General features: G+C 64.3%; 1 protein-coding gene across 2 annotated transcripts; it reads left to right on the top strand.

Moving 5' to 3' along the window:
* Nucleotides 1–2,000: 2,000 nt before the first annotated feature.
* Nucleotides 2,001–11,248, top strand: NPTX1 (neuronal pentraxin 1). 2 transcript variants are annotated; one of them, XM_042967191.1, is made up of 5 exons: nt 2,001–2,496; nt 2,815–3,019; nt 5,214–5,458; nt 6,646–6,825; nt 7,492–11,248. In XM_042967191.1, the coding sequence occupies exons 1-5, from the start codon at nt 2,035–2,037 to the stop codon at nt 7,711–7,713; spliced, it is 1,314 nt and encodes a 437-aa protein (XP_042823125.1). In that variant the 5' UTR covers nt 2,001–2,034; the 3' UTR covers nt 7,714–11,248. The 2 variants fall into 2 exon arrangements, with proteins under 2 accessions (XP_042823125.1, XP_042823124.1); XM_042967190.1 differs by having other exon boundaries at nt 2,812–3,019.
* Nucleotides 11,249–11,773: the final 525 nt, after the last annotated feature.

Raw genomic sequence — 11,773 nt, 5'->3', positions numbered from 1 at the left:
CGGCTCAGGACGCGAGGCCGGACGTGGGTTCCGGCTCGGTCCACGCGGACTGCCCCGGGCCCCACCAGGCCCTTCTCCCGCGCTCACTCGCTCGCTGCGAGGCGCCCTCCCTCCCGGCCCGGGACAGCCTCGCCCCCGGGGACCCCGCGCGGGGAGTTCCTCCCGAGCCGCCTTCCAGCCTGGGGAGATCCTCAGGCCCGCGGGGGCGCCGGGGGCTAGCCCCCTCCCGCGACCTGGGCGCCGGGGCCAGAAGCCCGCACACCCCCCGGGGCCGCGGGGCTCGGAGCGCAGGACCGCCGCGTGCGGCCCGCGGGGTCCCTCTGGCGCCGGGAAGCGGAGGCCGAAGGACGCGCGGGCTCCGGGAGGGTTCAGGGCTGAGGCTCTGAAAGAACGCAGGCGGTGGGGCGCCCGGGGCACGGGTGGGACGCGGCGGCCGAAAGGCACGGAGAAGACCGTGGTTCCTCAAAAAGGTCTCGAGAAAGCCGGCTGCTCCTCGTACCCGCGGGGCGGCGGCCCAGCGCCCGCACCCTGCAGCTGCCGGTGGGTCCCCGGGGGGGGGGGTGACCTGCTGGGGACCGCCAGTGCAGCGCCCCGACTGGGGGCGGGGGTGTGCGGAGCGTCAGCCGGGCCGCCTCCACCGCGGGTGTAGCCCGGGCGCGTGCCGTCACCTGGGGCCCGCCCTCGGGGTCCTGGCGCCTCAGTTTCCTCCTCCGCACAGTGGGGGCTCGGACCCCGGCGGCCTGCAGAGAGCGTTTGTCTCCGAGCGCCTCGGGCGCGCCAGGGGCTCGGGCTTGTCCGGGGCCCCGCACCCGGCGTCCGAACCCGGACGGGAAAACAGGTGCAGATGGGGGGAGGGGCGAGGGAGGCGGCCCCGAGTAAAGTGCCGTCTCGTGGGGCTCCACTCCGGCGACCTCCCCGCCGAGGCCCCCGGGACCCCTCCCTACCTGCCATCGGCCGAGAAACGGGTCGAGCTGGGGCTCACGGAGTCCCGAACGCCCAACACGCGCACGGACACACACGGACGCGCACACGGACACACACGGCCGTGCACGCGCGCCTCCGCGACGGGCGGGCGCCCCGGGAGCGCGGAAGGGTCCGCCCGCCCGGCCCCCCTCGGAAGCGCCGCGGGCCCGGCGCCTCCCCCGGGGCTGCAGGGAGCGTCCAGCCCCGGCGGCGCCTTCTGCCCGGAATCGGGCCGGCTCCGCTGGCAGGAAAGCCCCGATCCGCTAGGGCTCCATCCGAGGCGGGGGGGTGGGGGTGGGGGAGGGGGGCTGTGCCGCCGTCCCCCAGGACAGCGTTGCCGGGTCCCCCAAACCCCGGGCCTGTGGGAGGGCGCGGGAGCGCGGGTCCCCAGACCCAGGGTGTAGAGCGGCTTTCCAACCCCACACGGACATCCCGGAAACCCCCTCTCTGGACTTAGGCGCTCCGCGAGGATCCGCTTCCCGGCGCTCCTCGCTCGGCACCGGGTGCAGACGGACTGAGTCCCTGGGGACCCGGCCCGAGCCGCCCCCCTCCCCGCCTCCCCCCAGGGTGTTCTGTGCCGCCAAGCGCGTTGAACCGAATCCTGTCTCCCGGGCCGGCCGTGGGCTCCCACCCGCCCGCAGCCCCGTCGGAAATTTGGGGACATCTTGCAGGTGGCCCATCCCATAGTCCCAGGCCGCGCCCCCCCCCCGGCCCCCCCCCCTCCCCGCCCCGGCCCGGGGCTCTCCCAGCCTCCGCGGAAGCAGCACCCGCCGGGCGGGGGGAGGGGGCGGGGGAGGAGGCCGGGGGAGGCTCGGCCCCCACGCGCGCCCCGAAGACCCCCGCCGCGCCGCGGGCCGGGCCGCAGACAATTAAAGCGGGATTCCTCCCCCGCTGACGTCGGCAGCGCCGAGGCCCCTCCCGCGGCGGCATAAAAGGCGCGGGCTCCGCAGCGCGGGCGGCAGTGAGGGCCGGGCAGCGCGGCGGTGAGGACTGCGCGGCCCAGCAGCGCGGCGCCCAGAGCGCGGGCCGCCCGCCGAGCCCCGCCGAGCCGAGCCCCCAGCGCCCGCAGCCATGCCGGCCGGCCGCGCCGCGCGCACCTGTGCGCTGCTCGCCCTCTGCCTCCTGGGCGGCGCGGCCCAGGATTTCGGGCCGACGCGCTTCATCTGCACCTCGGTGCCCGTGGACGCCGACATGTGCGCCGCGTCCGTGGCCGCCGGCGGCGCCGAGGAGCTCCGGAGCAACGTGCTGCAGCTCCGCGAGACCGTGCTGCAGCAGAAGGAGACCATCCTGAGCCAGAAGGAGACCATCCGCGAGCTGACCACCAAGCTGGGCCGCTGCGAGAGCCAGAGCACGCTGGACGCGGGCACCGGCGAGGCCCGGGCCGGCGGCGGCGGCGGCGGCGGCGGCGGCCGCAAGCAGCCGGGCTCGGGCAAGAACACCATGGGCGACCTGTCCCGGACGCCGGCCGCCGAGACGCTCAGCCAACTCGGGCAAACTTTGCAGTCGCTCAAAACCCGCCTGGAGAACCTGGAGGTCTGCGCGCGCCGCGTTTCCCCCCCTCCCCCCCCCCCGCCCGGCTCGTGCGCCCCTCTGCCCTGCCCCACCCCCACTCCCGACCCGGCCCGACATCCACCACCCCCCCCCCGCCGGCCCCGCCTCGGCCGGGCGCCCGTGCCCCACCGGGGCTGCGCGGAGCCTGAGGGGCCCCGCAGACGGCGGCCACTCGCCCGAGCTCCCCGCCAGGCCGCCCCCGCATTCGCCCCGAGGGGACCTCGCCGCGGGCCTCCCGGCACGGTCCCCGCTCCACGCGTAACGATGTGGTTTCCCCGTGCCCTCGCACCCCCGCAGCAGTACAGCCGGCTCAATTCCTCCAGCCAGACCAACAGCCTCAAGGATCTGCTGCAGAGCAAGATCGATGACCTGGAGAGGCAGGTGCTGTCTCGGGTGAACACTCTGGAGGAGGGAAAGGGTGGCCCCAGGAACGACACGGAGGAGAGAGTCAAGATCGAGAGCGCCCTGACCTCCCTGCACCAGCGGATCAGCGAGCTGGAGAAAGGTGCCGGGGCTGGAGGTAGTGGGGGGGGGGGGGGGTGGAGCGACCTGCTGCCTGCCAGGCTCCCTGGGCCATGGGGACCCTGCCTCAGGTCCTGGCCTCCTGCCCAGCTCAGCTCCAGGCTGAAAAGCCCAAAGCTTCTCAGCCTCTCCAGCCCCCTTCCCGCTTTCTGAGTCCCTGCTCTGGGTTTTGCGTTTCCAGCCCATGTTCCTGGTGGTGCCAGGGCCCCCTGGGCTGGGGACATATGGAGGCAACAGAAGCAGAGTGAGAAAGGGATTGGTTGGTGCCGGCAGCACCCCCATACACACACACACACACACGCACACACACACACACACACACACACACACACACACACACACACACTGGGAGGATTTTTCCAAGTCTGATTTGTTTAATGTTCAGTAAGTTTGCGCCGTAGTTGTGGTGCTCCCAAGCCCTCCCTGGTAAGAAAGCCGGGCTCCAGCTGGTCCCCATCCCCGGCAGAGAGAGTGGGGTGTGGGCCGGGGAAGGGTCCCCTGGTTCCCAGCAGATTTGGGCCCTGAGTAGGTTTTCTCCCAGCTCATCGCCCCCCCCCCCCGTTCCACCCCGGTGTCCTATGGGGATCTCGGGGTCCCCCCCTTCCGGTGAGCCCCCTCCCCATGGTTTTATCTTCTGAGTAATCCAAGCCCTGGAATCTTGCAAGACCCAGTTGGTTCCTGGGTCACCAACTCTGGCCAGCCCCAGCTGCACCCCAGGGCTCACAGATGAGCTGGGCTCAGCCTTGAAGTCACAGAAATCAAACAAGGTTGTAAAAGGGGGGGGGGGCGTTCCTGGGCTTGGAGCAGGGCCACGTGACCCTTCTTGGACCGCAAAATGTGCCGGATGGATTTAAACAGTGCCGTCTTAAGGCACGTTATGTAACTGAAAAACAGATCAGGGGAAGGAGGGACGGGGGAGGGAGGGGGAGGGAAGGAGGGGAGATTGGGGGGAATGAAAAACATCCCCTAGAGAAGCCAGGGGCTGGTTCTGCTTGAAGGTGGGGGGGGGACTGCAAGCCGGGGATGGTTGGGGGAGCACTGAGGGGGCCAGCTATGCTCTTCCCTGGTACCTGACTTGGAGGGGGGGTTGCTGGCCCAGCAGGATGCCTTCTAGAAATAATTCTTGGCCTGGGGGCCGGTTTAGTTCTGGACTGCCTGGCAGGCCCCGGAGCACACCCAGGAGCTGGCAGGTGTGTGTGTTCCTGGCTCTGAGCCTGGTGCCTGTGCCCACTGCTGGGTTGGAATGTTTTGCCTGGAGTCAGTCACACCATATCCAGGGCCACAGCTACAGCGTGTGTGTGTGGGTTGGGAGGGGGGCAGACAAGCATTCCCCGAGACATCACTGGCAGGCTGGGAGCTGGTGGCTGTTGTGGAAAGGGAGGCTATCAGGCCGGGAGCCTGAGTTTTCAGGAAACACACACAGGAAGCTCTCCCGGAGAATGAATGGCATAGTCCTCAAAGCAGTCATTTGGGGGGGGGGCCTGACTCCCTGGTACCCTGCCCTCTCTGCAGGACTCCGGGCAGAGTTGCCAGAAGAACCTTAGAAGGACCGCTTTCCCTCCTGTGGGGTAGATGGGATTCTGGAAATAGCCAGACTTCTCAGAGCTGGTTGATTGGGTCCGATGAGTGGCCAGGGACTGCAGCATGTGCTGGCCTCAAGGGGAGTGTCCTGGGCACCAGGGGCCTGGCTGTCTCGGGCGGGAATCCAGGTGGGGATCCAAGAGGCCTCTTTGTGAACACCCGCCAGCAGCCTGCATCCTGGAATCAGGGCGGCTGGCCGCAGGGGCTGCTCTGGGGGAGCTAGCCTCCTTCAGGCTGGAGGAGACCTCCCTCTGTGGCCACACATCAAGGGCCGGTTTACCAGGAGTGCACTGAGCCATGCCCACCGTGCAGCCCGCCGAGTCCCCCCTCACACCCCCATCCGGCTTCCCCAGAGGCAGGACGTGGGAGCCAGACCAGGGAGTGCGGAGATCTTAGGTCAGCTCTTTTGTTCTGGCCCCGTGCCCTCAGGCAAAGCACTTGCCCCCCCCCCCCCCCAGCATCTATAGAATGGAGACAGTCGTGTCTGCTTTCCTGAGCTCGGGTTGGGGGTGGAGGGGAGCACAGAATGATTTTCAGACCCGGAGGAGTGCTTTGAGGTGCAGACGGCTGAAGGGACTGCATCCTGTCCTTTCCAGGTCAGAAGGACAACCGTCCTGGAGACAAATTCCAGCTCACATTCCCACTGCGGACCAACTACATGTACGCCAAGGTGAAGAAGAGCCTGCCGGAGATGTATGCCTTCACGGTGTGCATGTGGCTTAAGTCCAGCGCCGCGCCCGGGGTGGGCACCCCCTTCTCCTACGCCGTGCCTGGCCAGGCCAACGAGCTGGTTCTCATTGAGTGGGGCAACAATCCCATGGAGATCCTCATCAACGACAAGGTAGAGCGACCCCGCCCCCTCCGGCCACCTGGGCTTATAGGAAGGCACTGTGAGGCCCCCAGGCCCGCCTGGCTGCTGGGGCAGGTCCCCGGGGCTGGGGGTGGGGGGGGGCGTGGTGGGCATGAGAGACACAGCCACAGATGCAGCTGTGGTCCCAACAGAAGTGCCCACCGGGCAGGACTGAGGGAGGTGGAGGGTGAGGACAGGGGGAAACGGAGAGGGGCGCCCTGGCCCTACTCGGAAGAGGGTGAAGCCGGAACTTTCTCAGACCCAGGCTTCCCGGGGAAGGCAGGGGAAGATCCACAGGGCAGATCAGACCCTGGGTCCTCCTCCCCCAGCTGGCCTCATCAGGGCTGGCTTTGCTCCTGTGGGAAGGACCATAGATGTTCCGCGGTGAGTCAAGGTGCCCCAATCTGTCCTGCTCAAGCCCCCACCGCTGGGAGGAGGCCAGACGCACGCAGCGCCCTGGAGAGTCCCGCCTTTTCCCTCCAGGGAGCCGTCTCCCTCCTGGTCCTGTACAGCTGTGGAGTGAGCTGCCAGCTTTCCAACACCTCTGAGGCAGCATTGGCAGTAAATCTCTAAAACCCAGGCTGGGGATTGGAATCCAAGCCCCTGCTGTTGACGCCTTGACCAGAAAGGGTTGTTCCTCTCTGGGCGAGTTAAAGGGTGGGCAGGTTCCCTCGTCTGTTGCGTCTGCTGCGCCGTCTGTCCCCTGCGGGATGTGAGAGAGGGAGGGAAACCCCAGGCCGCAGGCTGGCCTGAGCTTTAAAGGCATGGTGCCATGCCCCTGGCGTCTGAGCCTCTGTAGAGGCTGCACGGGCAGGAGGGAGAGGCCCAGATGGCAGCAGTGAGCTGAGACCCCAGCGGTGGGATGCTCCTTCCCGAGGGCTGGTTCTGTAGGACCAGCGAAGAGGGAGGAGGGCCAGGAGGGGTGAGGACACTGCGCACTCAGACCGGTCTTAGGAGCCCCTTGCCGCATCGTGACATTTCCTGTGTGACTCCAAGGCCCATGGAGGGATGGGGCTGACGGGCGCTAAGGCCCAGAGGGGCAGGGGCTGAGAGAGTTCAGTAACGGTGTTTACTGGCAACGTAGGGACGAGAAGAGAAGCAGTTGAACTGGTAAGCAGTGACGATCGATCGGTCGCCGGTCCCTGTACCCATGATGTTGCGTGTGGCGTCCTTCCCAGGTGGCCAAGCTGCCCTTTGTAATCAATGATGGCAAGTGGCATCACATCTGCGTCACCTGGACCACCCGGGACGGGGTCTGGGAAGCCTACCAGGACGGCACCCAGGGTGGCAATGGCGAGAACCTGGCACCCTATCACCCCATCAAGCCCCAGGGTGTGCTGGTGCTGGGCCAGGAGCAGGTACTGGCCTTGCGGAGGGGGTGCTGGCTGCAGGGGAAGGAGCCCCAGAAGCAGAGAAGGGAGGGGGGCGAGCAGGGAGGGAGTTGGAGAGGGGAGTGGCTCCCCCACCCCCAGAGGGAGCCAAGAGAAGCAGGTTAGGCAGCACTGGGCAGAGAGCGAGCTCTGGGTGGGCTCCTGGGGAAGTTCGGTGGGGCGGCCGCAGCTGCGTCTCTGGCACAGGAAAGCCAGCCTGCCCTTAGGGTTGCGGGATGCATTCCCTGGAAGTGATTGGTCTCCCCCTTGGGCACCCGCAGGGAAGGCACGGGGGAGGGTCCCAGGCCTTCCAGGCCTTCTGCTCCCGTGGGGCTCTGCAGGGAGAGCGGCAGCGGCCCCCGTGGTTGTGCGCGGCCCCGGCCGACCCCCCTCACTGGCCGAGGGGGAGGCAGAGTCCAGGCGCCCCCAGGAAAAGCTCTGCATCCCGAGCGGAGGTGGCCAGTAGTGTCTCTTTTCCCGGGCACCCCATGGGAGGGGGACCAAGGTCTGGCTGGAGACCCAGAGACGGGACAGAATGGTGCGCGGGAGGCAGATGCGAGAGCCCCTAGTGGGGGAGACGCGGAGACGTGCCCCCTGGGGACGCCCCCCCCTCCCCCCCCCCGAGAGACCCTCACCGTCTGCTCTTCTCTGAAGGACACCCTGGGTGGTGGGTTTGATGCCACCCAGGCGTTCGTGGGCGAGCTGGCCCATTTCAACATCTGGGACCGCAAGCTGACCCCCGGGGAGGTATATAACCTCGCCACCTGCAGCACCAAGGCCCTCTCCGGCAACGTCATCGCCTGGGCCGAGTCCCACATCGAGATCTACGGCGGGGCCACCAAGTGGACATTCGAAGCCTGTCGCCAGATCAACTGAGGCTCCTGGCGGCCGAGCCTCCCGCCCCTCGGGCCGAGCCGGCCCGCCTGCCTCCCCCCTGCTTGTGCGGTGGCGACCCGTCTTGTGTCTCCTTCTCTCCCTCTCCCCAGGAGCGACTCAGGCCCTCCCCCTCGCACGCGCTCGCACGCAGCCTGGTTTGTCCTTGTGCCCGGGAAGCAGGTCCGGCTGCCCCCCCGCCCCCCCGAGGAGCCCCGCTCCGGGCCTCAGGCCTGCTTGTGCTCCCGCGGGCGCGGTGTGGACGTAGGTGAGAGAGCGTGTGTGTCTACGGGTGTGTGTCTGTGGGGACGAGCGAGGTGTTCTGTGTGCTGCGGGGGGAATCTCACGACTGGTCGGAAGACTCTAGTAGCTGCCCGCGGGCCCCCGTGGGTGGCCCGTGTGGCTTCTTCAACACACGCGCTTGTCTTTGTTTGCAAACCTTTTCCGGGGGCGCAGTTCTCCACCCGTAAAATAAATGTCTTCTGGCGGTTTGTTTGTTCGGGGCCGGGGCCCTCCCCTCAGAGAATTTCTCTTTTGTCGTAGGAGTGGATTCTCTCTTGCTCTCCGGGGGTGGGCAGAGGTGGGGGGGTGGCCCCGGGGAACCGGGCACCCCCCCCCACCCCCGGTGCCCGGCCAACAAGCTTGCAGTTGGCATCCGAGGGCAACGGTGCTGGGCCTGGGAAGCTGCTTTGCTGGCTCTGGCCCAGGACAGCGCCTCAGCCCCCAGTCTGCCCGCCTCCTTGCACCCTTCGAGGCTGGGATCCGTCCCCCTCTTTTGGCTGCCGGCTGGTGCCCCTGAGAGAGGCGTGTCCCTCCCACGGTGCAGGAAGTCTTGGTTTCTGGCCGTGGGAGACCAGAGGCGTCTGTGGGTCAGTTCAACAGGGGACCTTTCAGACAGGCAAACCCACATCCCGATTGAGACCCAGCCCGTTAGGACCCCTGCCCCTGGAAGCTGACCAGTCGATGAGAAGGTCCCTCCTAATTTTGACAGCCATGTTCCTCCCCCCCCCTCTCCCAGGCCCAGGTGAAACTGGCTCAGCGGGTCCTCCAAGGAGGCAGGGCCTCCAGAGGCCTCTCACGGGGAGCCAGACACAGACACGCCAGCCAGCGTTGGGGCCTGGAATCCAACCCCCCCCCCAACCTTCTTTCCAGGGCTCAGGTCCTGGAGCAGCCCCCAGCGTGTCACCGGCTGGTGACACTGAGACACGACCAGCGTCCAGACCTTTAACTTTATTCTCCCCCGTGAAAAGCAACCATACACATTTCCTTCTAGTCCTTCCGAGGCGGGGAGAAAATGTGTGTGTGTGTGTGTGTGTGTGTGTGTGTGTGTGTGTGTGTGTGTGTGTGTTGAGAGAGAGAGAGAAGAAGCACACTAAGACAGATCATACCCAAGGCGAGGTGAGCTCCCTGCTGGGTTCCATCTGGGGGTCACACGCCTTGAGGGCACCCTGGATTCTGTCACCAGGAGTCTAATTAGCAAAAGGCTGGCGAGTCTTTCTAGAAATTCTACCGCACTGCCTGGCTCATCCACAGTTGCAGACATTTCTTCCGGAGGTGCAGGTGTGCCTTCAGGGACACCTGTCTCCTTAAACGCAGGTCCGTGTTGCGTCGGGAACCGCGTGCGTCTGTGTGTGTCTGTGCTGGTGTCTCCGTGTTCGTGTCCCCGTGGTGTCGCCACAGCACCCGGTCGCCGTTCCGCAGCGCGTCGCTCTTGTTCGGAGGGTGCGGGCCAGGCGCCACGCCGCGTGTCGTGGCTCAACAGTGGCTTTCTCTGAGAAGCCTGCGCTTCGTCCCAGCCCGTCGGGTCGTGGCATCTCTGGATCTGCAGGGATCTTCTCCGTTTGCATGTTCCTTGGGGTGGCGTGTCCCTTGCTCCTTTAGTCTGATGTGTGTCCCCTGCCTGCATGGACTTCTGGTTCTGTGTTGTGTGCCCAGTGCCACCCATTGTTCTGTGACCATCCGTGTTAGCTACCGAAAACGGCCGGATAAACAAGCCACGGGTGTCGGGGGAGGTCAAGGGAGGGATCCGTTTCCCTCTCCCCGTCCCCACTCCCCAAACACACCAAGAAGTATTTTTTAACATGTAGGTTGACAAGGAGCCTAAACAGAGCCCATGGTTGGGACAGAGCGAGAGCTTGGAATCACCCCTCCAGACCAGATTGGCCCCACCCCTCACTTCAGCCACCTCGGAGCCGTTGCTTAGGCACAGGCCCAGAGGGTGCTGGGTGCTCTCCTGTCAGCACCTCCCACCAGCCCCTGCCGATCGGCCGGACCCCAGACCACCTTCTGCCCCCGCCGCGGGCGGGGTGGGAGCCGTCCGTTTAGGACCACAAGCCATCCTCTGCCCTAACTAGAGACGGGCAGAGCATACCCCTAGACGCTTATGCCTACGTCCCTCTGGCCTCCTGACCCCGTTCACCTTCCTCGCCCTCCTCCCCTGATGCACCCACGGTGCCAGGGACGGAGGCTGGCATCTGGCTCCCTCCCCGCCCCCAGCCGGAACGCGTGCCAAGCCCCTTGACTCCCTCACTGTGTTAACACTTGGCACTTTGCTGGCCCCGAGAAAGGTCGATTGACAGGCACAAATGTATCCCACGTAGTTTTCATGTACTCCTTAATCTGATCGACGCTCCCTCTTGCACTGAATAACCCACACCTATCTCAGGTAAGCCATTTTATAAAATAGGAAGAAACCCAGCACTGCGGAGGCAGTGTCTGCTCTTCTGAGCTGGTGTCCCACAGAACCCCGGGCGTCCGGGGCCGGGGAGCCGCCGCCAGGGGCGCCCCGGGCCCTCGGGGCTTAGATCCCACTTGAATCGTAAGCCTTCCTGCTTTTGATAACACAGTATTATTTCTCTTACTGTAGAAGAAAAAGTTTATTACCAAACGAGTATTTTTATGAAAGAAAAGGACAAACCTATAAATTCACTCAACCTATATCTCCCTTGAAAACACTTTCAGGCTCCGCCAAAACGTAGGACCGAAAGCGTGTATTTTGGAAGAAAGAGATACATTTTGTATGCTTTCTTTTCCTTTTGTAGACTCCCAGTTTATTTTCTAAGACTGCAAAGATCACTTTGTCACCAGCCCTGGGACCTGAGACCAAGGGGGTGTCTTGTGGGCAGTGAAGGGGAGGGGAGAGGCTGGCGGGAGGCTCCAGACAGGGGCCACCTGTGCTCAAAGGCGTGTCGGGGGGACCGGGATGGAAATTGGCCGTTTACGGCGGACGCTTTGCCGTGGAGCTGACTTGTTGACGCGAGGACCCGTCCCACTCGGGGTGGAGGCAGCTAGGGCCACGGACGTTAACGCAAAGAGGACAGTATCCTTCGTGATCTCATGGCAACCAAAACAACGTGGCTGACACAGCCATGGTTTCATCTCTTAAAACACAGTGTGTAAATTTAGTCACAACCAACGTTGGGAAGTGTATCCCATCCATGCACAGTGGACTTAAGTGCAACTTGTTAAAAGGGAACAAGTCATTGAGGAGGAAAAAAAAAAAAGCCCAATACTTAGAGTCCCAATTTTGTCTTACTTGCCAAAAAAAAAAAAAAAAAAAAAAAAAATCCAAAAAGCAAACCCCCCTACGGTTGATGTTGTTATAATGTACATACTGTATAATATGAAAGAAAATCGATGTACCTTAATTTTTCATTATTTGCTAACCAAAGCTGTACATTTTTCATATGATCTGCAGCCTTTTGGGTATCAAATGGGTCAAAACCGTGGGACCTGCCACCTGCCATCAGCAATTCTGGAAATGCACTATTTCTACTGGTATTGCTTTTTTTTTTTTTTTTTCATTTTCTTGCTGAAACGACATGAATTGTTGAGTTTATTTTTACACAGTAAAGAGTGAAGAAAGACTGTGGTCTCCTTGGGGTGTCTCTTTTCTCAAGCCTGCATATGCCATCTCGACCTGCCCCAGGGGGCCTCCCAGGGACCCCTCTCCCTCAGGAACATGCAGGCACAGCCTGGGGGTGGAGAGGGAGCCGCCCCGGTTCATAGGTGCGAGAGAGGGAAGCGGTGTCCCCGCGTGGCGAGGCCCGCCCTGGGCTCGGGG

The sequence above is a fragment of the Panthera tigris genome, chromosome E1, assembly GCF_018350195.1.
Source record: "Panthera tigris isolate Pti1 chromosome E1, P.tigris_Pti1_mat1.1, whole genome shotgun sequence".
Taxonomy (NCBI): domain Eukaryota; kingdom Metazoa; phylum Chordata; class Mammalia; order Carnivora; family Felidae; genus Panthera; species Panthera tigris.
This window is presented reverse-complemented; position numbering and strand designations above follow the sequence as displayed.

Bases quoted from the DNA above. Each gene is read 5' to 3' on its own strand.
- NPTX1 (XM_042967190.1), top strand. From the start codon at position 2,035: ATGCCGGCCGGCCGCGCCGCGCGCACCTGTGCGCTGCTCGCCCTCTGC. The intron at 5,459-6,645 runs GTAGAGCGACCC...CGTCCTTCCCAG, and splicing joins AGATCCTCATCAACGACAAG to GTGGCCAAGCTGCCCTTTGT. The intron at 6,826-7,491 runs GTACTGGCCTTG...TCTTCTCTGAAG, and splicing joins TGGTGCTGGGCCAGGAGCAG to GACACCCTGGGTGGTGGGTT.